The sequence below is a fragment of the Coloeus monedula genome (genome assembly GCF_965178545.1).
Source record: "Coloeus monedula genome assembly, chromosome: 2".
In the NCBI taxonomy this organism is placed as follows: domain Eukaryota; kingdom Metazoa; phylum Chordata; class Aves; order Passeriformes; family Corvidae; genus Coloeus; species Coloeus monedula.
This window is the reverse complement of record NC_138782.1, coordinates 8225717-8252129: the sequence shown is the minus strand read 5'-3', so window position 1 is coordinate 8252129 and position 26413 is coordinate 8225717. Positions and strand designations below refer to the sequence as shown.

The 26413-nt window shown below is 37.0% G+C and overlaps 1 protein-coding gene and 1 pseudogene across 7 annotated transcripts in view; both read left to right on the top strand.

Moving 5' to 3' along the window:
• The window catches only part of LOC309584915 (kinesin-like protein KIF16B), a 171854-nt gene that overhangs the window by 98030 nt on the left and 47411 nt on the right, over positions 1-26413 (top strand). The window contains exons 18-25 of one of the 6 annotated variants that reach the window (XM_082301247.1): positions 1847-1879; positions 2221-2274; positions 3628-4983; positions 10052-10201; positions 11023-11128; positions 11665-11715; positions 18378-18500; positions 24954-25043. In XM_082301247.1, the coding sequence (XP_082157373.1) occupies positions 1847-1879; positions 2221-2274; positions 3628-4983; positions 10052-10201; positions 11023-11128; positions 11665-11715; positions 18378-18500; positions 24954-25043 (1963 nt within the window). Of the gene's footprint in view, positions 1-1846; positions 1880-2220; positions 2275-3627; positions 4984-10039; positions 10202-11022; positions 11129-11664; positions 11716-18305; positions 18501-24953; positions 25044-26413 lie in introns of those variants that run through there. The other 5 variants (XM_082301246.1, XM_082301249.1, XM_082301248.1 and 2 more) reach the window with 5 other exon arrangements.
• LOC309570351 lies at positions 13931-14889 on the top strand (annotated as a pseudogene). The gene has a single exon. The product of its transcript is annotated as an uncharacterized misc_RNA (transcript).

Here is a 26413-nt window from a genome sequence, read left to right as displayed (position 1 = left end):
TCCATTTTCTTTGTGTTAGATCTCAATCAAAAGTTAGTTACCATTTTTATGCTTACATAAAATATATCTGCCGAATCATGTGTTTTATAGGACAATCGAAACACCAAAAGGTTTTGCTCTGGGTTTTGCATGTTTTGTTAGCTGATCTAACATTTTACTTCATTGTGGCTTAACCAAGCATGGGAATACAGTCAAATTGTTCTTTGCTAGCTGTCTAAGTAAAGATGCTCTGTGTCAGATAGTGCCCAAAGGAAACCTGCATTTCCACAAGCCAGAGCTGTATTCCCCAGGGCCTGTATTTTTTGGGACCGAAATAATTATGGCATTTTGTCAGCCAAGCCCTAGGTAAGAAGTGATAGCTAAAAGCTATGAATTCCAGATAGCAGATCATAGCTAAAGGGAGAGATTTTGAGGTATAGCTTCAATAAAAAAAAGGGGGAAGGAAATCCCAAAGCACCTGTTAACCTGAATTAAGTTAAACTGAATTAAGTTTTTGCTTTCTGAAGGCCCCCAAGATTGCTGCTTGTTCCCTTTCAGCACTCTGTGGATTTTGCATCCACTTTGTGGATTTCTGCAGCATTACTGCTGCAGCAATTGTGATCAAACTAAAAATACTAAGTTGTCATCATCTATCCTTGTGCTGTAAAGTGCAGTTTAATGCAGATGTGACTGGACTCTTGGTGAGACAGTTGCATAAGAAGCTCTGAATGCCTGGAGCTGGGTATAAAAATCTGCATAGGCTAATCGCTTAGGGATTGTAGAAGACTTTTTTTTAATAAATTTTTAAGAAATAGGGAAAAGTGAAATACAGAATTTGTGAAAGTAGTCATTCTCCCTTATTGCAGCCATTAGAAAGATGCTTCTTGAATATGGAGGAATCAAAGTTCGTTATAGTAGCTTTATAAATTAGATTATTTAGTTAGATTATTGGTGTACTATTTGCATATTTCCAAGGACAATTTCTTTTTGTTGTATGCATTTCTATGACTTTTTGAAAAGAGATATTAAAAATGCCTTATTTTTAGAAACCTATCTATATAATTGTGGTCATGATGTCTTAAACTGCAATGTATCAAAAATTTGAAGTTAACCTGTGGTGCAGTCTTGCATTTTTTTTCAGTATTTATGGACTGTTTCACTAACCTGCATATCCTTAAGCTGTAACAAGCCTGAAATAACTGAATATGTATGTATTTGGTTGAGTAATTTAATCCATATATAGGTTCTTTTTGCCTTTTTAATATTTGTTATTAAAAAGTTCCTTAAAGAAAAGATAAATCAAATGAAATTAAAATAAGAAAAGTACTTGTGTACAACTGTAATAAAAGCTGATATTGAAAAATGACATAAAATGCTCTCCCGTTCTTATTCAGAACCTTGTCAAACTAAATACATTAAAATCTCAAAATATTTTAAATGAATGGGTTTGAATTGTGTTCTGTGCTTCAGTGTTGCACTTCGGGGTTTTTCAACCCCGCTGATTACATCGTAGGAATGTTTGGGTTTTTTTCTTTTTCTTGGAAGGAAATGGCAGAACTGTTAGCACACACTACTGTAGTTTTGTAGCCCTTTCCCTTCTCAGAAGTGGCTAAGTTAATAAGCCATAGGATGAAGAGAATAATTTTTGGCGTTTGTCATTGGCATTTGAAAAATGTGTTTAGAAAGAATAATTATTTGAATTCTACTTCTGAGATTTAGTATGATAAATGTTCTATGAATCTAACCAATTTAATCTCCAATAAAACAAAGCGCTGTTGATTTTAAAGTATTCTGTACTGCTAATATGCTTTTTCTATCAATTCCTTTCTCAATTGATCGCTCTGTTTCCCCCTGCCTCCCATGGCAGTCTTTTCCCTGTAAAAGGACCGATCTGTCTAAGGTAGAGAAGTTAAATTTTTATGTACTGATTGCCATGTCTGCATGTAGTTAACTCGCAGAGGCTATGCTAATCATCTATGTGTCTTGCTTAACTTTCCTTTTAAAATACCTTTTCCCCAGAAATTAATTTATTTTTCTATTTATACTCATGTCAGCATGATACCTAATTTGTAACCTTAATGAAAGAACTATTTTCTGTTCTTGTAGAAGTAGTCTTACAAAACTTCATTTGTATCATTGTTATCATCTAACCAGACAGTAACTTGCATCATGTCTTCCTATTTTTGTGATACTCAGAAAACAACCTTTTTACTGTATTCTTTATTTTTTTTTTTAAATCAGGCTAGAATTTGAGAGACAGCAACGAGAAGAGCTTGAAAAACTAGAAAGTAAAAGGTAACATTGTCCTCTGTGGTATTTATGTGTGTCTATATATACAAGTTATAGACTGATTTAAACAATGAATTTGGAATCACAGTGTTATTCAGCAAGCAGACGATCCCTGAATAGCTGAATTGGAGCTGACTGATATTTAGCAAAGAAATACAAAGGTGTTAGGAGGATAGATTGTAGAGATATAATATATTACCCTTGCTCTTAACTTTCATGGTTTTACCTTAAAAGATGGCAAATTACATTCTTTATTCATATCTCTTTTTTATGGTTTGTTTGTCTTTGGATTGAATCGTGATAGGAACAACTCGTGTTACGCTCTGCTTCTCTTATATCAAGCTGTGGTGTGGAATGGGCATACTAATCATGCTTTTCAGAACGTTATGTGGAAGTTGGCTTGAAATACAAAAGAAAGCATTGTTATCAGCTGGCAAACTGAGCTGATTGTTTTGGCTCAGCATACCTGCTAAGATTGTGGAAGTGAATAGCTGTGCCTTGTTGCAGATCTCAGCACTGATTAGATTCACAAGCTGAAAACCTTTCTGCCTTCTCAGCTTGAGATGGTGTGGTCCATTTTGATATAGCTCTTTATGTAGTTGGACTAAGTGAAGTAAACTCGGAAAAATCCTAAAGCTCTGAAGCACTGAAAGATACTATTCAGCAACTAATGCAAATAGGATCACTGATATTTACCCTTTTTTTGTTATTTTGGTGGAATTTGAATTCAGGTTGTGCAGAAGTTAATCTACTTGTACTTTAATTCATCTGACTTCTCTCAAAATAACCAGTCGACTTGCAGGTTGTCTCTGTTTGTATTATGGGGATAATGGTGACCCTCAAGTAAGAGAGATTACACAGGACATAATAATTTATCTTAAATTTTATAATCCTGTTGATCAGTAATTCAGTTGGAGTTACCTAAAGTGAAAATATTACTTTAATTCATCTGTTGGCTTAAATTTGGTGAGGCAAATTGCTAATCAAGTCCTTCTATACAAGTTTTTGTGCATGAAAATGTAGGTATGTAAAAAAAAAATACATATTTACTCTGTGCTGTGTGCATGGATATGTTCTATCAATATTTTTATTGGATTTGACAGAACTAATACAGTCTAATTTTTTAATAACGTAAGTGCTATATAACATGTCTTCCTATGACTTTGTATATCCACAGCTTTTTATACTGACAGAGACCATATGAATTTCGTTTTGATTTGTCTCATGCATTGAGTCATTTCTAAGTGATGAAGGATCTTAACCTGTAGCAAAACAAAAGTATTAAAAAAAGAAATGGTTATATATACTCAGAAATCCTTATCCAAACCTTTTTAACTTCGTGTAAATATTTTACTGTAGGAAACAAATAGAAGAGATGGAAGAAAAACAAAAATCTGACAAAGCAGAACTTGTAAGAATGCAGCAAGAAGTAGAGTCACAGCGCAAAGAGACAGAAATAGTTCAGCTGCAAATACGAAAACAGGAAGAGAGTCTGAAACGGAGAAGTGTTCACATTGAAAGCAGGTTAAAGGATTTGCTGGCTGAAAAAGAAAAGTTTGAAGAAGAAAGATTACGGGAACAACAGGAGATAGAGCTTCAAAAGAAAAAGCAGCAGGAAGAAATTTTTGCCCGGGTCAAAGAGGAGTTGCAGCGACTACAAGAACTTAATCATAATGAAAAAGCAGAGAAAATGCAGATTTTTCATGAACTTGAAAAACTGAAAAAGGAAAAAGATGAGCAGTATCTTAAGCTGGAATCAGAAAAAAAGAGGCTTGAAGAACAGGAAAGAGAACAGGTGATGCTGGTGGCTCACCTAGAGGAACAGCTTCGAGAGAAGCAGGTCATGATAGAGCTCCTGAAGAGAGGGGATGTGCAAAGAGTAGAAGAAGAGAGAAGAGATCTTGAAGAGCTCAGAGAATCTCTTTTAAAAGTAAAGGAAGCCCGATCTGAAGGTGATGAAAACCATGAAGAGTTAGAAAAAGCACAATATGATTTTGTAGAGTTTAAAAGGAAACAGCTGGAACAGTTGGCTATTTTGGAAAAAGATTTAATTCAACAAATGGATCACCTAGAAAAGGAAGTAGCAGATGAAAAAAGAGCTTTGGAGCACTTAAAATTTGCACATGAAGAACATTTATATCTCAAGAGAGATGATGAAAACTTTATGGATGCCATACTCAAGGCTGAAGAAGTTGACAAGATAAAGCCAGCGGAATACAGGCTCCAATCTAAAGTACGCCAGCTTGAGTACCTGAAGAGTAATCATTTGCCAGCTCTGCTGGAGGAAAAACAAAGAGCTTCTGAAGTCCTTGATAGGGGCTTGTTAGGGTTAGATAATACACTCTATCAAATAGAGAAAGAAATAGAAGAAAAAGAAGAGCAGCTTGCCCAGTATAGGGCTAGCACAAATCAGCTGCAGCAGCTTCAAGAAACCTTTGAATTCACAGCCAATGTAGCTAGGCAGGAAGGAAAGGTTCGGAAAAAGGAAAAAGAAATCCTTGAATCAAGGGAAAAGCAGCAGAGAGAGGCACTGGAGCAAGCTGTTGCTAAGTTAGAAAAGAGGCATTCTGCTTTGCAGCGTCGTTCCACCATAGACTTTGAAATTGAAGAGCAGAAACAGAAGCTTGCCACCTTGAACAACAGCAGCGGCGAACAGGCAGGGCTGCAGGCGAGTCTGGAAGCTGAGCAGAAAGCTCTTGAACAAGACCGAGAACGGTGAGTGCTGTGGTATCTTCCATTTATCAGAACCTGTCCACAAAAGGGGAATAATTTTATACCTTGGATGATGAGAGCGCAGTTTGTTCAGTGTCCTGGTACTTGAGTTTCTTAATGAATTTCAAGTAGTTTATCCAGAATTGAAACTCTACTGCTTTTTAAATGATTCTTGCTCACTTATTAAGTTCTGGTGTGTTTGAATACTTATCCCATCCTCAGTGGGATATTATATGCATTAGTCATTACAGTACTTAAATTCTTTTACCTATGCAGAAAGCTCAGATATCCTTATGTTCTGCCCTTAGAGCAAATGTACCATCTAACAACTTTTTTCTCTTAAATTATTTCTGTATAACATTTTTTTTTTTATTAGTGACAAGTTAGATGTTTGTTCAAGATTTGGAGACTGTTACAGTAAACCTGCCAACTGTCTCTCTCAACTGGTGATGAACTGAACACTTCTGGTGTTAAAAGTAAATGGGGGTAGATGTTTAATTTTTAATAGCCCGCTTTCAGGGCTAAATAAAAATTAGCTAGCCATATATCCGTGTAAAATTTGATGATGCTTTTTAAGCTTATTGGAAAATATACAGAGTCTTTAATACTGCCCAATGTAGTGACAATCCCTTTTAGGCACAGAAGCAATGTCATTAGTTATACTCCCAGTATCTTGTAGCATAACATTTAGCCTAAGTATGGGAGGCTCAGAGAAAAGTCAGTCAGGTCAGGAAAGGATCTTTCTCTGTGGAAGAAGAGGAAAAAATATTTTGGGGTTTTTTTAACCTAAGCAAAAATTCACTAAGATAAATGTATTCAATCCCTGCAGTATAGAAAAAGCACAGCATTGCCAGTTTTAAATGTGTTACCTGATTTGCTACTAGTGGAGCTTTAAAACCTGTGAATGTCAGTGAAAAAATGAAGTATTTTTTTTCTTGAGGTAGCATTTGTCATTATTTTTTTAATGCTTTGCTAATTTATCTGAATATTTTTTCATAAGCCCTTCAAACAGATGTGGGAAAACCACCTAAAAGAGGAAACTTGCCTGTAGCCAAATTGAAGAGCTCTTCTGTATTCCGTTCCTTTTAAACCATTATCAGAAGATTTGCTTTATATACAGTGTGTAGAGGTCACTTTTTCAACATTTATAGCTACATTGTTTGGCTTTAGTTAAGTATTTTCAATACTGATTCATCATTTTGTAGTGTATATTGCCATTATTTTCCATAATTGTTGTGAGCATAAAATCTCATTTTCTACACTAAGCATCTCACTTTAGTCAACAAAAGTGAGCTATAAATGACTGGAAGTTCCACAAAAATAGACAGCTTAGTTAGCCCTCAAGATTGCTGGGTTGTGTGGTAAGTGAAAAAATACGTTGTCAGCCAGAAGACTGAGGTTTGGAGAAGATACGAAGGAAGCAAAAAGAGATCTCTTTTTTTTTTTCTCTTCTCTTTTTTTTCTCCTTATTTTTTTTCTTGTTTACTTTAAACTCCTCGTGCACAGGCTAAATAAAACTTTGAGGTCTTTCAGTGAATAGCCCATGGGCCTGAATAATTCAATTCAGAATGTTTTTGTGAATGTGGAGGCAGGAGAAAGATCTAAAGATACATGAGAATATCTTAAACGTTTCAGGCTATGTATTGCTCTTGTGTTTGAATTTACATTTCAAAATGTATGATGCCATAGTGATTCAAAGAAATCTACTCCACAGCAAGGTACTGTAAAGTAAAGCACACCTTTATTGGCCAGGCTGGGAGCACACAGGGGTTAACACCTCCATGTGCGTGTCTCCCGTGGTCATCTTACAGAGGTTTTTTATAAGTTTACAAGTTTGTCATTATACGTTTACATGTTCGTCATCCACCCTTGTTTTTGGTCATTTATCTAAAGTTACAGTCCTAAGGGGTATTAAATGAATTGCGGTTTCCTTATTTTAGGGTTACAAACACGGCACTCTATTCTTAATAAATTGATCACATCTATTTTGCTAATACACACTTAATTCTACTATTACACACTTCGTTGCTATATTAGTTATACTTCATTTATAATTGTGTATTGATTATATTCCTATTCTCCTATTGCATTTTTCTACCCTTTTGTGACAGCTCTTCTATTTGTCATTAAAACAGCAGTTAGCATGCGTCTTCCTCCTTACCGCTTAGCCTGTAGGGATTAGGCCCTTGTTCTGCAGACAAGCAGCTAGCCAAACCCATTAGCTCGCATTCCATTTCCTTATCACCCTAGTCTACTTGGGTTTGTTTTTAAGAGCAGTTAGCGTTAGGCATAGCATCTCCTATTCAGTTATCATCATAGCCCCTTCCAGGGCTAGGCTTCTTGTCTTGCAAAAGCAATTGCGGTAGAGCATAGCAGCCAACACCCAGCTTTTATTAATCTATACTTTATACTAAAGCACTTATGTTTAAGGAGTTCTATGTTTCATATGTTAAAGGAGTCCTGTGCTTAAAGGAGTCGTGTGTATCAATAGTAAGCCTATGAATTATATATGTTTCTTACTGTTTATCTAGATCCCATTATGTGATTATGTGCTCTGGTTCAGATCAGTGTTAACTCTCTGAAAATGTTTAAATGCAATATTCATTTGAAGTGCTATGCAAGTGTAAGTCCATCATAACTAGATAGTATGTTTTTATTTGTTTGAATCATATGGAAGCTAAAAATTATTTCACCTACAGGTGTCTTGGTTTGAGATAATTTAAAGGGGAATGCTCTGGTATGAGTTATCTCCTTTAAGGGTTCCAACAGTCCCTTTCCACCAATAAGAAATGAATATTAATAGATGAACGTGAAAAAAACAGTGGTTTATTAAGAAAAAGAATGCCAATAGTCAGGGGAAAAAAAAGAAGTAAATAACTGCTAGATATCGAATTGCTAGACCTCACCCTCCCACCGAAACAGAGACCCGAAATACCAGAAAATACCCGTTCCCGATACGGGCCTGGTGGGACGGCTTCGGGCTTTGCAAGACAAGATGGTGTCAGATCTGTCTCGTGAAGGCAGGAGCCTCAGGGAGCAGTTCCATCAGCAGATGAAGAGCTTCCCCACGGCAAGGCACAGCAGAGCGGGCATTGCAGTCGAAGCAGTTGGACTGAAGCCACTCAATGTGTCCTCTCCCAGGCTCGGCGTGGTTAGCAGCGGCTGGGGCTGTAGCGGGGCAGCTCCTCTCCACTTCTGCCGGCATGATGCCCCCGGTTTTCGGACAAGCAGCTGCAGAATTCACCCTCAAGGCGGCTCAAACATTGCTACTGCAGTTTCTCTGATCCGAGGAAAAAAAAACAAACCAAATTGGAAAGAAAAGTCTTTGCCTAAGCAAAGACCAAGCAGCCCGCGACGCAAATACCATGCTGTAAAAAGCCGTGCAAAAACCTGGGCGGGGAGCTTTTTAAAATGCCTGCGCGCCCCGCTCCCACTAGACACATAAGATCTGCGGCTTCAGGATCTTAAAGATACAGTAACAATTTTTGGCCTCAGATAATTATGTGCTTCAATATCATTAGGAATCACCCCAAGACAACAGGGATGGCTCCCAGAATGATAATTTGAAGTTGACTTAAACTGGGATATGTACTCACACATTTTGGCTTTACTGGCAGAGTTTTGGGGCACTAGAATGAACATAAAGCAACTTTAGAGCCATCTTTGAGGCAAGTGGCAAGGCACAGTTCAGTGTACTTATTGGTGGATGCATCACAAGGCTGACTAAGTTCATAGCTATAAAAGTGATATCTTCTCATAGTAGGATGTTTACAAACTAAGCTTTATTCCTTTAATGTAAATCTGATTTTTGTGGTTAAATTGATTTTCCATGGATGCAAACACTTTCCTGTATGCATCAGCCATCTTTCATTCACTTACCCTCAGGACACAAGATTGTTTTGCTGCTAATCAAAAGAAATAGATTGCTTCTGGCAGTGCTGCAAAAGTACTCTAAAACTGAAGTAACAAGTCAGCCTAAAAAGCTTCAACATTCATCATCTCTCTAATTTTCTCATTTAACCCCCAGGATGGAATATAGAATTGCACTTCAGTTTAGATATGCACAATTGTAGCAGAACTTGTAGAATCCCAGCTTTGCATAGTTTCTCCTGTTTTTGCAAGAACTTATTTTCTTTTATTATTTGATTTCTAAGTAGCCTCTAGAAAAATAAATACTTTTAGAGACAAAAATTGTAATGAAAACGGGGAAGATTATTACTGTGTTACTAATCTAATCTCAGCTACATTACAAGTGAAGAGGGTGTTCTGCAGATTACTTTGTTATAATATAATTTAATTTGAGTAAGTGATGAATATTGCAATAAGTGCTTCTTATTTCATACAAAATGCTTCAGATATTTTTAGTCAGAAACACAGTACCCAATTTTACATATTGTATTCTGTGCATAAATCTGGGTGGAATTAAATTTATTTGTTAAAGAAAGCAAGGAGGTTTCAAAAGATGATTTCTTATCTGTATATATACAATAAGTACTAGATGTTTTATTTTGTAAGTGAATTTTCAAAAACATACATACAGATGGAACAACTGGAAAATGTATTTGTGTAGTACACAATTTAATGATTTTCTTATAGAGAAGTTTTGCCACATCAGTGTTTTATGTTGTCTTTGAGGTTTTTTTGTATTAGTGCTGTATTTTGACTTTTTAATTTTTTTTTTCCGTTTGTTTCTTCATTTATTTCACATGCAAAGATAATACCTGAGGTCATTGGTAGAGTTCTGTAAAAATGAGAATTTATTCAAGTGATTCTAATAGATAGGTTAGGTCTTAGGAGTTAATATTTAATGTACAGATTTAGATACCTCCTGCGATGGAAGTTATTGAAGTTGTTTTATTCAACTTAATACTACTGTTGGAATGTGGTTTTGAGCTGTTTCTATTTTCCTGTCTAAATATGCTTAAAGAACAATTGTGATTTTAAACCTTCATAAATATCAGTACCTACAATCTTATGTACATGTATGCTAGTGTAGGCACATTACTTCCCATCAGAACTATGCAAATCAACTCTAAACCAAAGCAAATTACATGTTAAGATCTCTTTATAGCCTGGACCTGGAAATTCAGCAGCTGAAGCAAAAAATATACGAGGGTGATGGAGCTCAGAAAGGAAACCATGGAGTATTAGATGAGAGACTCTCCCATAGCACTTCCCCTACCAGCCCAACAAAGCCACAGCCACCACTGGTTGATGATAGGTAGGTACCTTGCATTCCTGAAATGGAATGCAAACAATAGCTTTAGAAAAGAAATATTTTGAAAGACCATTCTGCCAGGGTTGGATTTGATTTAAATAGTGTGATTGTACTGAAAGACTGGTCTGGAAATAAAATTTATGCGTTGTATTCTACTGTAAATAACCAATAGCCTCATCTGTTGCACCAGTTTGTTTTAGAGTACAGGGTTAGGAAACTGTAGGCTGAAAGGTATTTAAATCATTTTTGACTTCACAGTTACTTGTCTATATGGTTTTGCTTCATACACGCTTAAGGCAACAAAGTAAATTAAATTGTCTTAAACCTTTTTTAATAGGGCAGCTGCCTTACATCACTAAAATCCTTAATCTCTGCCCTTGTTATACTTACACATGGCAGTTGTTAGTATCAGCTCTTGGAACATCCCTTCTGTTTGAAGATGAAACCTTTGGGGTTGCTCATATCGCAGCAGCAATGAAAGCAAACTGTTAAGTTACGGAAGATGCAACCCCAGCCTTCTTACCATCTTCGTCACTCGTACCCTCACTGCCTCTTGTGTGTAGAGCTGCACTCATAGCAAGTAATTTGTCTAATGGATAACAAATTGTTAACCTTTGCCTGTTAGATGAACACTTGCTCAAAAGTCAGTGTTCCTTCCTTAAGGAGGGATACAGCTGGTCTAACATTAAGCCTGCCAGTTGAGAGCTGTGCATTACTTAGGGTTAAAAGCATTTCAAAGAGCCTTTTAGTCAGTCTATCTTGATTTTTATGTAAAAATACACTTTTTTCCCATACATGCACACACACTTTTCTGTATCTTAAAGGATAAATGCCTTTATTGAAGAAGAAGTGCAGAGGAGGCTCCAGAATATTCATCCTAAAGCTGAGGATAATGATGTTAGTGCATCCTGGTCTACAGAAAGTTTCAAGGTGAGCAGAAATGGGTGGGAGATCCTGACCTTCAATGGACCATGTCTAACCACTGATTTGGTTTTGTTGTTCAGTAATTTTCATGTTTTTCTGTGTTTACTTGCTTTTAATTCACCAAAAAATAGAAACAGTAAATGAGGTATGATATCAGTTTTTAAATTTTAACAATATTTTTATTTCCAGTGGCATTTTAATGTTGTATTCTGGGGGGTTTTTTTGGGAGGAAGGAGTGTGTAAATGGCAATAAAGAAGTTTGCACATAAAATATAATCTTCATTTTACATCAGAAAAATTAAGTTGATGAAAATTAATGTTCTTCTGGATGGAATATCATACTTGCAAACAAGTGCCTATTCAACAACTGATGACCTAATTGATCGAAAGAATGGGTTGATTGACTTCTAAGCCAGTGGTTTAATAAATATTGATTGTTATTTTCATCTATTATAAAGAATGTCTCTTCCTCTGAATACTTTTAATTGCCTTATACAAGAAAGGCACTTTTTAATAACCTCCTGTACCTTTTTTGTGCTTAGGATAATGAGAGGCGTAATAACAGCACTATTCAACGCAAGTTGAAATATGAGGTAGGTCATAATTTGTCAGAATGAAATGGTTGTCTTAAATTATGGCATGCCCTGTAATTACACTTCTTAATGTTTAGCTGCATAATTAGAATTTTGAATTCACAGCAAGATTAATGGCTAACAGAGATGGCAGTGCATCTTACCAGCTGGAATCAAAGTGATTTTGTTTCAGATTGGACCTAGCTTTCCCTTGTTTGAAAGATGTGGTGTTAGGGTTGATCTTTCTTCATTGTTTTGCCATGATTCTTAATTTGGAACAGTATCCCTTTCATTATTTTTAGAGGAGAAAAGCATTTAATGAGGAGAGATTGTCTGAATTCAGAATACACATAACATTTTTGACTAACAATGAACTGCTGTAAGGGTGTCTATAAGTTAGCAAGAAGAACCAGGCAAGTTGTGTATGTCCTGAAGGATTTGTACATGTATTTATGTATTTTTAAACTGAGGCTTAGACCCCTCCCACCATATATAGTTGTCTAACTGTTGCTTGAAACACAATTATTGTCTTGGTGAGTAAATCCTAAATAGCTTCATGGATTTAAACTGTAACAATAGGAGGGCTGCAACACCTCAAATTTTGACTTTTTTTGACTTCTACACTGTCATTTTTAAGCTGTGTTGTACTTTTTGCGCTCTCTTGACTAGTATGGGATTACTTTTTTGTGCATGTGTGGGTAAAATATAAAGGGCTTACAAGTTTCTGCATTGCCTGTTGACTTTCCTGGGGTTTTTGAGTAAAGCAAATATAAACCAAGTGAAATGGATACTGTGCAACGAAAAAGCAGGGGTGGGTTGAAAAGATCAAGTATTCCTTAACCAGATCTCAATCACTTCTGTTGGGATTTCTCTCTCTCATTTTGACAGATTGTACTGATTTTGAATGGTTATATAAATCTAATCAAAATCAATCCTCAGTTTAAGAAATGTTCAGGTTGGAAGATTTTACAAAGACATTTTTATCTTCTTCTTTTGGAGTTTTTAACAGAAAAGTCAAAAGTGGCAGCCACACTATGGCTTTCCATTTCTGTCTAAAGATGGCAATTGTGCTTCTGAGTTGTGTGGAGAAAATGCAGGACTAAGAGACCATAAGAGACAGAAGGCATATACGGAGATGGTGAATTTATTTTCCAGTTCTGGAAGATTCTTCTCCCCATGTACATCAGAGAAGGCATTTCAGAATGAAAGGAGTAACTCAGAACAGGAGAGCTTTGCTTGTCATTGTGACATTAAAAGTAGTTTAATTCACTCTAAAAGTACTAATACTTTCAAGAGTAAGAATGTTCCGTATCAGAAAGTTTTATCTACTTCTTTACATAGTTCTGACTTCAATAGCATGGCGTATTCACTCCGCAAGGTTGAAAATTTCAATCATTTTGATGATAAAATAATTACTTCTCCAGATTGTGACAGCTCAAGAACTGAATCTGATTGTTTCCACTTGAAACAGCTGTCTCCTGCAGGATCCTTAATGGGTGCTAATGAGCAAACCAGCTTTAGCATATCATGTCTTCTCTTTTCTCAGTCTAATGTGCATTCTGAAACAAAAACTTACAATGAACAGCCCATTAAACACAGTGCACCCGATAGTTGAAGACCAGTATAGTAATTCTCATCTTCCAACACACAGTGCCTCTGATTTGGTTTCTTTTAAGTCAATAGCTTCTTGTTTTGATGTCAGATGAGAACATGCTTCCAGTTTGGGATATCTTTTCAGTAAGCTTTCCTGCTTTTACAAATATACCAATAGTCAGCTGCTCAGCAGTGCAGTGGTTTCTAAACAAATTAAGGAGTTGGGAAGTTCGTGTGACAGAAGTGAGAGATGTGCTCAAGCAGTATCATTAAAAAACCTGGCATTTATAAGACACTTGCAAGTAAATGTGTTCCTCAAGTCAGGTATGAATCAAGACATATCCCACCCTACTGATGGTGCCAAAGCTCATACTGAAAATGACTGAATCCCCTGTGCAAGAGGCTGTCACAGTGTGTATAAGCATGGAGATCTCTGATGCCTTTGTGAGAAAGCCCCCTGAAGAATTTGCATGGCGTTGGAAGAACAGAGCTAGAAAACGGTTTTGTGTTAAGACAGAACTTATTTATTATTTGAACATCTGACATCAGGCATTTTCCTGATGTCTTTTTGAAACTTCAGGTCTATTCTCCGGAAGAAGTACTGGAATTTTTCATGTGTGCTTTACCTCAAATTTCTGGTAGGATGGAGGAGTTGAAAGGTATCTGTTGGCTCGCTGTTGGCAGTTGCAGAAAACCAGACCCAGAACCTGCTTGCTTGCTTTTGTTCAGTTCCATTCTGTACGTTGTTGTTTTGTCAGCCGAACAAGGCACCCGCCAGAGTTCCTTGGCAGTGTTTCATGAGGTTCCTGTCGGCACTATAAAGGAGATTCAAGTTGGCTTTGCTGGACCGAATATTCGACTTCTGTGTTCTGCTGAAGATGGTTTACTCACAGTATTTACCTATAACAAACACTTCACTCAAAGAATTTGCAGTGACATAATGAGAAGTTTGATTATTACAGTGAATGATGATGTTTATTTAACTCACCAGCTCTTGAAAGACAGTTTGATGCAGATTTCATCAATATATCTCATCAGATATGAATGAATTAGTTTTTTCAAATGGAGTGTGATTGTCCTGTAAATTTCAAACTGAGTTAGCTGATCTGGTTTACCTACTCCATTAAAATATGGGAAGTATTAAACCTTCATTAGGTGACATTCTTGTACTGCTGTATACATCAGTGAAAGTAGACTGTGCTAAGCAGACTGTGTATAGGAGTCTTGTTCTTACAACTACTCATATAGGCCTCTTAAAGGAAAATAATGTCTTTTTTTGCACCTAACATTTTGGATGCTTCATGCCAGCGATCACAATTTGACAGCCTTTGGTTGTATAGTTTGAATGGTATCCGTTGTGCAGTTTTGCCAGACAAAGAGAATTGCACAAAAACTAAGCTTGTGTTTTCTAGAAGGAGCAAGGTTGGACCTGATTTAGGAATTGGTTTTTCTAAATACTGTGAAAAAGAAAAAAATACTCAGCTGACAGTCATCCCATCAATTCTTCAAAGCAGTTTGCATATCCCTTCAGAAATCTGGAAATTAACATTCAGTTCAAGTGAAGAAGCCATTTGGCTAATTATGCATTTGACTAAGTGTTGAAATCCAAATAAGTTGAGATACATTCAAAATAAAAGACTAATAAATATTGATAAACCCCTTCCCCCCTCCCCTTTTTTCAATCAGTAAAGAAAAGGGACATTTGAGCTCTAAGGGAGTACCACAGACCGTGTACACACATCTAAGCAATAATAATTATTACTTGAGCGCTTGTATTTTGTGCATCTCTGATATGCTGTACATACAATTCCTTAGGAAAGTGAGGAAATTAAATGTTTCTCTGTTACATGGTAGGTGGATGAAAACTGTAATTACAGCTCTGTCTTCTGATTTCCATTTTGGCTGTGTTTTCTGAAGATACTATCTATCTTCATTAATGTCTTCTCTATTCCTCCTCAATTATCTTTTCCTTAATCTTTTTGATTATCTTTGTTTTCATGCTTCTGATTTACTTCATTCCCTTATCTCAATATTTCAAAACATCTGCAGATTTTTAAAATTTTATTTTCATTGTATGCTCTTAATACTACATATGTTTACAGCTTTTATACATGCAATTTTGGGAATATTAGCATTGACAATTCTCTTCTGCTTCAGAGTTTTACATTTAAGATTTATTGCACTTTCTTATCAAAATTTGTCACAAGTGCAAAAGGAGTTGTGCTTTAAATAGCATTTCAATCTTTGGTCATGCTACTGTGGCAAGACAGATGTTTTGGGGTCTATCATCTGTGTGCATGTTTCTCATCCTCTAACTAGGTAGTTGACAACTGGGGACACTGCCTGACTGATGGAGTGAGTTTAACTCTAGAGTTCTGTCCATGTAATGTGCTTGGCCTTACTTTCATCGTCCTTTGCTTGCTTACTGATGGGGTTGTTGATGCCGTGAGATTGCATCTCTTACAGTCTTTTTGTTACTACATCCCAAGAAAAAATGTAGCTGTTGGACATTAGTAGAAGATTTCCATTAGTCAAGGCTTTCTTCTAGCTTAGGAGTATTTTACCTGTTACCCATGTCAGATGTTCAAAAAATCAATAAGGTGTTGTCTCCTCTCTTTTGTTTCTTCACTTGTAAGGGGAACTGAATATCTTTTGAATCCTGTTGCTTGAATATGCCATATGCCTTGTTTGAGGAAGATGATTCTTGGCAGAAAACCCGGTGGTATCTAATCTGAAATTCTAAATTCTGTAAGCATATTGCCAGCAGAGGTGAAATATACTAATCAGAGTTAGACTTCAGTCTCTCTGCTAGTATAAGAACATTTCCCATTTGTTTTTACCATATGTTAGGACACAATAATGTAGCTCACATGGGATTTAAAAAGAAATAGCTTGCATTGGGTAGGGAAGTTATGTCTGGAGGGATGAACACTTGTTTGGATAGAGAATTATGGGGGTTTTTATTGTTACATTTCTACTTCCTTAAGGAAGCCAAAAATGAGCAAGATGTGTCACGTTATTTTGAGGTGTTGTGCGGGTTTTTTAACAAAGAATGTGTACACAAATGAGTAGACAGAGTAATATCCTCATGTCAGTCCTGCTCAGGAGTGGCTCCCTCATTGACATCATTAAGGCATTTCTTCTGGGCCTTGCCCAAAGTCAGCATTGAGTGGCACTGTCTGAGAGGGCTGTCTTGATCAAGGCTGTTAAAGGAAAACAATCTCTGCAACCAGTTTCTTTTCTGATTATACTCCAAAGTTAAATGTTTGTGCATCTTGTGTTTCCCAATAACGGTTTTCCTTTTCTGTGCTTTTTTAAAAATCTAACTCAATGAATACGCTGCACTTTTATGAAAAGGAACTTCATAGCAGTATATTTTATTCTAATATTTCTACTATTTTTACTATTTAAAGTAAACATATAAATCATTGTTTATGACTATCAAAGCATTATTTCATGTATTAGGGCGCGTTTTCCACAACACTTTGTGTTTGACATTGTTTTCCTCTCTATTAGGTGTTTGTAATAGTTCTCTGAAAATGACTGCCAATAAATTACATGTTGACAGAGGTGGCTTCATGAGTGGCTTTATGGTTTTATTGCTGTTTTAAAGCAGATGATGTTGTTTTCAGGGCACTGAACTCCTCTTTTCCCCCAAGGAAAGAACAGCTTACATTTCAATGCTCCAGAAATGAGTTTTAGCTGAAAATCCAGTAATGTGGGGAGTAATAACAGAAGACCAAAATGGACAGGAGACAATATTTGTTGTGGAAACAAAGATCGCTCAAAATATTTTTCCATTTAAACATAAACTTTTTTATGGTTTCTTAAAAAAAAAAAAAAAGTTTGTGTTAAATATACTCTAGATAAAGTCAGTGGAACAAAAATTTGCTTTCTTTGGTTTTTCTTTTTCACTCTTTTTAATGCTAATGTTAAGGGAAATTCCATTGTCATTTATAATTGACTGGCAATGAAATAACATCCTCCTCTTCTTGAGAGCAATGATGATGTCAAAAGGCTCTCTGTAACAGGCAGAGGTGTTTATGCATGAGTTTCAAATTCTTCTCCAACTCCTACACAGTCTTATATGTCCTGGAAATCATCAGGAGTTGCTACAAAGAAGATGAATGTTGAGAATACAGTTACAGCTCAAGTGACGGATAGCAGTGCTAAATACAAATATATAACATAGTCATAACTTAGAAGTGATAGTTCTTCAATCTTTTTTGTTGTTGACTTATATTTGTTATGCTGCTGTTATTTTTTTAAGTGCCAGTTCATTAAGGTTTTCAGACCAAGTATGTTCAATGGAGCAAGTAGAGAAATTCCTTAAAGGCAGTTTCTGTACTTTTTCACTCTAAATGCTTATGCTACTTTTGGACATAGTGGCTGCAAAGCATTAATCTTTTCAGTTGCAAAAATATTTTATTTTTTACATAATTTCAGAGTTACAGATTCCATCTGGCTGTCAGATGAATGGGCCCTCATTGCAAATAACTTTTTATATTATTTTGTCCAGACTCTGCAAATTTTTCATAGTTGAGTTTTCTAAGACTCAGATATGATTGAAAAAAATAGTAGGAAACTGTTTTGACAGTGGATTGCTTATTTAATTATAAAATGAGTTTGAATTTTTAAAGTGTAAGAGCTTTCTGAATTTCCTAGACCCCTGCAGCTTTGCATGATATTGTGAACGTTTGTTATAAAAGAAAGAGACGTATAAAAATTAGAGTTAACTATGAAAGCTTGATTAATACACTTATTTTTTTTAAAGGGAGGTAATAAAAAGTCTTCTGCTTTCCCTTGTTTTTGATATCTAAGCTGAAAATGCCTTTTCAAATAAAGGAATGTTTTTTAATACACTTCACCTTAACTTTTGTATGCATAAAAAAATGTTAGGGCTTGCTTATAAAACAAGATCCACTTTTTTTTCAAAGAACTCCTTCATTTTAGAAGTACTTTCTGCCTCCTCTTTTCCTGCTTCTCTGGCCAAGAACACTTTCTCATTTTCAGTGAAGTTCTTTTCTTTTTTTCCTTATGTAGTGATTTTGGTTTTCCTTTGTTCTCCCTATTTGGTATGTACATGAAAGCGGATGGTCTGTCGTTCACTGGGAGCAAATCCAGACAACCTAAAGGACCCAATTAAAATTAGTATTCCACGGTATGTCCTGTGTGGGCAGGGAAAGGATGAACACTATGAGTTTGAAATAAAGGTAAGTGCTTATCAGTTGCTCTTCTTTAATGTTTTTGTTCCACTAAGTGCAATTTTTGGTTCTCCTTCTGTTACATAACTGGCCTCCATACTGTTAAGAGAGGTGGTGATAAGAATGCACAGTATAGGACACTATAAAGACAAGTATTTTCCAAGTGGATTGGTTGTATAGAGGAGGCTAGTGACCAGACTCTTGGGGTGAGCAGTTCCAGAGCCAATGTCAGTTCAATTTGAAGAGTTCCAGAGATGAGGATTAAATGCATATTGGTTATAGGAAAGCCCTTTATTGACATGCAAGTGTCGGCTATAGAAAAAAAACCAACCTTGAAATATTTACCTGAAATAATGAAAGCATGAAAGCATAATTAAAGTATTTTGCACATACTCATGACAAAGGCTTGCTTCCTTTCAGGCTCTCTGTGTTCTGATTCTTCCCACTCTGCCATTTCCAAGGTGTTGCTTCTCCAAACTCCTGTCTGCTTCCTCTCCATTCTAGTGGTTTTCTCAGTTGATTTTCTGCACAGGAAAAAGCATATTAATTTTGTTTCGTCTGGTACGCAGCCAGTGTTTTTTCAAAGCAAGATCTAAAGTCTAATTGGAAATGTGTTCTCAGTGTGTGTGGACATGGAGCATAACTGATGTATATGGCATCAGAAACAGAGCTGGCAGCCTCCTTTACTGAATGTACTGCCAGATGCTTTGTTAGCTGTTGTGAGGTGGAGGAGTGACCTTCCTCACAGTGTGAAGGACCATTTTTGAACTGTGCTCTCTTTTGAAAAGGTTTTTATTAAGATGGGAAGTCTTAGCTTTGTTTGTGCTAATTAAATTTTCATTTTAAAATATACCACACCATTTGTGGATGGAATACCTCCTTTTGCCTGTTGAACTTTGATTTTCTTGGGGCTAGTGAAAGCCCTGAGCCAGGGAGATGCTGAGATGAGTAAGTGCACATGAAACTTCCCCGAGGACTCTTCTACTCACCAGTAATTTTCAGCACATGGGTTTTACTAGGCTAGGTAATGGTTAGTGAAGATGTTTAAAGTAAAAAGGTAGCTTCTGTTCTGAATATGTCGATGGATTTCTTTTCCAAGTATTCTCTCTTCATCGGTAAAACCCATGTAAGCCTCTACAAGATCTTAGCATGAAGGAGCAGTTGAACGAGTATGTGCAGTTTGACAGTTTTGGTGATGTTTCTTATAGTCATTCCTTCACATGAATCAATCAACCGTTAATGCTTTTTCCTTTCCCTCCAGGTCTCTGTGTCACAGTGGATTGCTTCTGCTGTAGTCAGGATTTAGCTCCACGCTACAATCCACAGACCTTCCACAAACTTTTCTATTTTAAACCTTTTCCCTGCAGAGCTCCCAGCTCTACTTTGATCTGTATTAATCTTCAGAAGCTCCTACAGTTATTCTGTAGAAAATTAGAACACATGGAATAGTGGGTTTGTATTTTTTTTTGCCTTAAAAATCAGGAATATGTGGCAGAGCAGGGGAGAACACGTACCTATTCATTTTATCTCTTCCTCGTGGGTCAGAATACCAAGTCAGCTGTCAAAATAATTCCTGATTTCAGCCTTACTTCACTTAGTTCAAGTTTATTTTCAGATCATCTGAAATGTATGTGAGTTATGGGAAAGGACTGAGGTGTTGTTAATCTCATTTCCTTTGCTAGGTCCCAGATAAGCTTTCTTCAGCAAGGTTCTTCTTGCTTTCAGGAGAATGGGTAGCTGACCTATCTGCATGTCATAGCACTTTGGAACCTGATGAAGTGACAAGTGATGATTGAGTTGAATTTTAAGACTGTCCCCAAAACTGTGAATCTTAAGTATCTCAGAGGTATTTTCTTCAACAGATGTTTCTAGTAATTGTGTTTGTAGTTAAATCCTGCAAATTGTTGTACAGAGGAACAGATATAATAAATTTCTGTATATAGCAAATATATAAATTTCTTCTTGTGACAAACAGTAGTAAAGATTATTTTGTTTATATGCCAGAAGAGAGAGAATGAGTTCCACTTTCCTTGGCAGCGTCATGGTCAGTTCATAAATCTTTCAACCCTAACATACTATCCAGCAATATTTTCTTTTAGTGCAGGTCCAGCATCTTGTCGATATAGACATGTATGGGAACAGGCCGGCAAGATATTCTGTCCACTCAGGTTCTTCCACTGGATACAGATCCTAATTAAAGATGTAGAGTGAGTCCCACAAGAACTGACTGGAGAGAATTCAAAACAGGAAGAAACTGATACTTTATTAGGGCTAAGACAGCACCTGCTTTTGCAGCAGGAATATGTCACGGAGCTGTTTGTGCTAGTCTGCTGTCAAGTATTCTGTATGAATTGATGCATTTCCAAAAAAGCTTCTATTTGAGTGACAGTTTTATGTGTTGTCTTTAAAGACATGATGAAACAATAATAGCTTAATCAGGTCTAAACGTACTTATGTTAGAGCTGAATTAGAATGCCGGAGAACTATTCCTGTATTCTCCCCTTCCTTTCATGTTTTTTCATATCCTTTCATATGCAGGATATTCAGACAAGGCTATGCTAGAAACAGTGTGTGGGAAGAGATTTTGCATCAATAAAACCAGTGGCATCTGTTGCAGACAGTGCTGATGGTTGCAGACAGTACCTATGAATGGCAGAAGTAGCAGCAAGGTGACAGGGAAGGTGGAACTCCAGCTCTCATAAAGACACACAGGGTCTCCTGAGAGCAAGTGATGGAAACAAAGTCTGGAATCAAGCACAACCCTGCAGGGATCCTCTGTCAATAGTGGAAGTTGTAGATAAGGCTTCTCATTCTTACTTAGCTTTCCCTCATTGCAGGCAGATGCACCCTAAAGCAGTGCTTTCCTAAAGATCCAGTTGCATTTCTGTTCAGCCAGATGCTGTGTTGGATCTGCTCAAAAGGTCCACATTTCTAGTTTAAATTTCTTTCTGATTTTGATGAACTGTTGCAGAATGGGAGTAAAGCAGAGGCAGTTCTCATTGATAAGTAGTTCTTTAAGAAAATGATGTGTGCCCCATAACTGCCTAAATTAGTAAAAAGTCTAATATTCTGTCAACCTTATCAGATTAATACCTTCAATAATAAATAGAAAAAGGTTATAAGAAATTTTTAGAAAATTTCTAGCTTTTCAGATGCTGTTTTCATAGTGTGAGAAACAGTTTCAAAAGGGTTCATTTGAAGAAATATGAGTTCTCATGATGACTGTAGACAGTTTAACTGGCCCAGATAAAGAAATTTGGCATTTCCTGTTTTTTTCTAATCTCTTTCAGAATCAGGTGGAATACTGCTTTTTTCTCCCCCAGTCATGGTTTCACTTCTGTTGCTATGGGGCAGAAAGAGGACGAGTTCTGTGATGTGCTTTACAGTGGAATCAATTGAAAATGCCTCCTAGGTTATTTTCTATCAGTCATCATGATAAGAAAAGATAAAGAGACAGAACTGTAATATCTCTGTTCAGATTTATAGGTTTTACTAGGAAATTGTGCCTTTGAATGAGAAAAACAAAACAACCCACAATTCTGAAGCACGTCTGGGATCACAGCAGTGCCTAGATAAGAATATTCCAAAATCTGTCTTGCAGATGTACTTAACCATACGGTTTTTCTTCTTAAGAATTGTGCTTTTAAAAAGAACAGAAGTTCAGAAGTTCTTTTAACTGTATTAGCAAATTATGTAAAAAGTAAAGGGCTTTTCAAAATTGCTTTATTTGTTGTTCAAAACATCTGCATATGTCCCTGTCCCATTCCTACAGAGTGTATAGTCTGTCATACAGTTTTTTTTAAATGGGGGAAAATAATCCCAACCCAAACTTGTTGGATCAGTTGTAGGAATAAAAGTCCCTGTTCTAAAAATGCTATTGCTATGCCAGGTGCAATGTAATTCTCTTTATACAAGTGGAGTTTGATTCTATCTGTCCTAATAACATTATTGCTGTGCTTTGGGGGCCAGTTAAGACTTTGTTTAGTATTGAAATTAGTTTTTCAATAGTACCAGCTGTAACAACAATAAAATTTTGCTATTACCTGCTAGTCTCATTACAAGAATTTGGAAAGTAAACAAAGCAAAGTGAACAAAGAGGATGACACAGACCAAGTCAGGTCAAACCCAGCCACCAAAAAACCAGTTCTCAAGCAGCACAGATGCATGGCTTTGCCATTTTCCTTCCTGTCCATCTCTAACACGTTACTAAACTTTGTAGAGGAAAGCTAATAAATAATTGGCCACAGGCATTTTGATTTGGGTAAGTTTGGTGCCACCCTATGACCTAGACAGCTGTCAAATGCATAGCCAACATGACATGCCTGCTCTTCCCCAGGCTGTGTGGCTGGAGGAGTCCAGCATGCTTTGTGCTAGGTTGCTCCTCCTTGTGTGAAAACCCCTGGGAAAAAAGGGTTCCCTTTTGAATAAAGATTATATACAAATGAAATTATCACAGCAAATTTTCACAACTCCTAATATTAAAAGACAGACTTAAAGCAAGAAGAAGGCAGCAATATGTAACGTCTTTGTTTTATAATTAGCTATTACACTTGACCATTGTCTACTGGAACTTTGAAATCACACAGTCCTCTGCCTTAATTATTCAGAACAGGATGGTTAATTGGTTAATCAAGATCAGTGTAACATGTGTATTCCTGAACAGTTACTAATTTTTTTCAGTTAAACCTGCCTATGAATGTTGAATCTGTTCAACCCGAGTTGTAAAGTTTGAGACACTGTTAACAGTATGTTAAGGGAATATCATCCATTGTGCAGGTGTCCTAAAATGACAGAACTGTGAAGGTTAGAAAAAACATTTAAGATCATCAAGTCCAAATGTCAACCCAGCAGCACCGACATGTTCACCATTAAACCACATCCTCAAGTGCCATATCCACCCTTTTTTGAACACTTTCAGGGATGATGACTCCTAGTTATCAGTGAAGCTTACTGGTGATATGAGACAAATTTTTTAAGAAATAATGAGTTTTAATTGTGGTGACATGCTACAAGAACCTATGTTACAATGTTTGTGAAAAGTTTTGAGCAGGCTGGTTTTGTTTGCTTTCATCTTAAGTTTAAAATTAAGGTAAAAATAGGAAAAAGCCCACCCCAAATCTCATTCCTCTTGTCATAAAACATGCAGTAATTTCTGGTTTTCAAAACACTTCTCCTAGTTTCCGTGTTCTGTATACAGCAGCAAAGGCAGCAGGGATGGAGAAGGGTGGACCAGAGATAAGTTTGTTGCAAGCATGGGGTAGCATTGGTGCTTGGACACTGGTTTCCTCTGGCTTTGTTGCTCTGATTTCTGTTTCTCTTACTCAGTTATCCTGCTCCATTGCAACTTTCTTTTCCTCCATAGCTTTTTGATACACTCAGTTGTGAGAGAACTACTTGTTAATTTTAGGAATCACTTTAATATTAAAAAGCCTGTGTCTTTGTGAAATGTGTTTTGTGAAATTGCTTTTTTTTATCTTCCTGCATAAAATCACAGCTAGACAGGGCTAATGCCACATATTAGGCCAATTTTATTCAAAAAGCAGCAGTGTTCAGTTTTAACCAATGCCAGTTGGCTCTCTCCATCTTTGCTAGTCAGTGTAGAATAATGTTCACTCACTCTGCAGCTTGGCTTCTTGATAGCCTTGGATCACCAGAGCTGCACAGAGACTACAGTAAAGTCAAATGCTCTAGTTACCACACTTTTATGACCCGCTTAGAAATGTCCTTAATTTCACCTAATTTCAGATTATGTTTGGTATCTCAGTTCTAGTGAGAACTTTGTGAATAACTGATGTTAAGGTTTGTTTGCCCTCTCTCTTTGCTCCTGTTGTTATGCACTCTATTCACAGGAGTAATTATGTTGATTTTAAGAAAACTTCCTGTATAAATTGGATGTTCATCACCATATTGAAGACACAGACCAAGAGTGTCTTAAAGGAATATCTTCTACTGAAAGCTGGTATAATATTTTACCCTACAAAGTGGAATCCCATTCTATGTGGTAATGAACTCTGTGTGTCCAAGAAATGTGAATTATTAATTCTCGTTATCTACGTATAAGAATATACATTTGTATGAATATATTGAGAGGTTACACTACACTTATTCTGGATGTTACTTATTCATTAATGGAACTGATTGTAATGCTGAGAGCCAAATAGCTGCACCAAGAAGTGGTTGGGGATTGGGGATGTTTTGATGTGTTTACAGTCTTGTCAAACCACTGTGGAATAAGGAATAAATGCCTTCAGGTATTTTTTGCTTTGCAATCAGTGCTCTTTATTAAGTACAGTTCTGTCACTGTAATGAAAGAAAAATTAAGTAAACTTACAAAAGCTTATGGATTTAAGACAATTAAGAATTGTCCATTTTAATCTTATAACCTTGTATACTGCATGGGTTTTAGTGTTGTGTGCTGTCTGGGTTTACTTCTGTTTCTTCTTTTTATATTGTGTGTTCTAGATAACAGTCCTGGATGAGACATGGACAGTATTTCGGCGGTACAGTCGTTTTCGAGAATTGCATAAAACTTTAAAACTGAAGTACCCAGAGGTAAGTTTTGGTAAAACTTCTTTTACAGAAAAGGGTAGAGACTTGAAAAAAAGTGGTTTGAAATATGTTTACTCAAAAAGGGAGGTGATTTCTGACAGCCAGCACAACTTCACCAACACAGTTCCTTCCTGACCCATCTAGTGACCTTCTGTGGTGGAGTGGCTATATTGGAGCACACCGGAAGAGCTATGGGTGTCATCTCTTTTGATCTGTAAGGCCTTTGACATGGTGTCTTGGCTTGAGACAGTTTAAAGAGATGCGCACTCTGAAATGTGCCCCCCTTCATTCCAACCAATCCCTTCCCACCAATAAGGAACAAGATATGAGCAGATATAAGTGAAAAAATAACACATTACTAACAAACAGAATGCCAACAGGCAAGAAAAAAAAGGTAAATAATTTCTAGATACCAAACTGTGAAAAACTCACAACCCCACTGGAGCAAAGAGAGACCTGAAATGCCAGAAATACCCTTTCTGAGATGGCACATGACCTCGGGCTTGTAGGACAAAGGAACAACATGCTGTTGCATCCCTCCTGGGAAGGCAGGAGCTTTACTGAGCAGTTTTAGTGGCAGATGAAGACTTGCTAGCTCATGTGGGGTGTGCCCACCACTTCCTCCTGCTGTTCACAAGCTCTGCTGCTGTTGCTGTGCTCTGCACTGTGGCTGTGGGATGGGGGGAAAAGGACCCATCTGTGGGTGCTGGCATGGGCTGCCCAGGAACTCTCTGACTTTTTTTGCTGCCGGCAGAGTTTGCAAATTCTCTTTGAAACAGTTTCTAATTGCAAAATGCAGTCTTTATGGGTGGCTGCGGTTGTGAAGCCAAAGCTGCCAGAAAGAGAGAGGCTCTGCTCCTGCAGTCTTCTCTCTTGGAGCTGGTCGATTTGGACCAGCTTGCTCTAGTGGGGCCGCCCATGGCGACCGGCGGACACCCGCAGAACACGCCCCAAGGCAGCTCAAACCTGCTAAATGCACTCTCTCCGAGATCAGGAAAAAAACCCAAGGTCCCAAAAAGAGAAGAAGAACCTTTGCCTGAGCAAAGACCAAGCAGCCCACAAAACAAATACCATGCAGCAAAGGACCAGAAGCTGCCTGGGAGGGCCGATTTTAAAAAAGCCCACAATAGCACACCCCCTCTCCCCCCCACAAGATCCCTGGCTGCTGAGTCTTAAGGAGACTAACAATTCTTGGATGCAGATAGATATGGAATACAATAATGTTATGGACCACCTCAGGACACATGGTCCCCACAACATCCTTTTCTCTAAACTGGAAGGAGATGGATTTCATTTGGTGGATGAGGAATTACTTGGATGGTCACATCGAGCAGGTGGTGGTCAATGGCTTAAGGTCCAGACAAACATCAGTG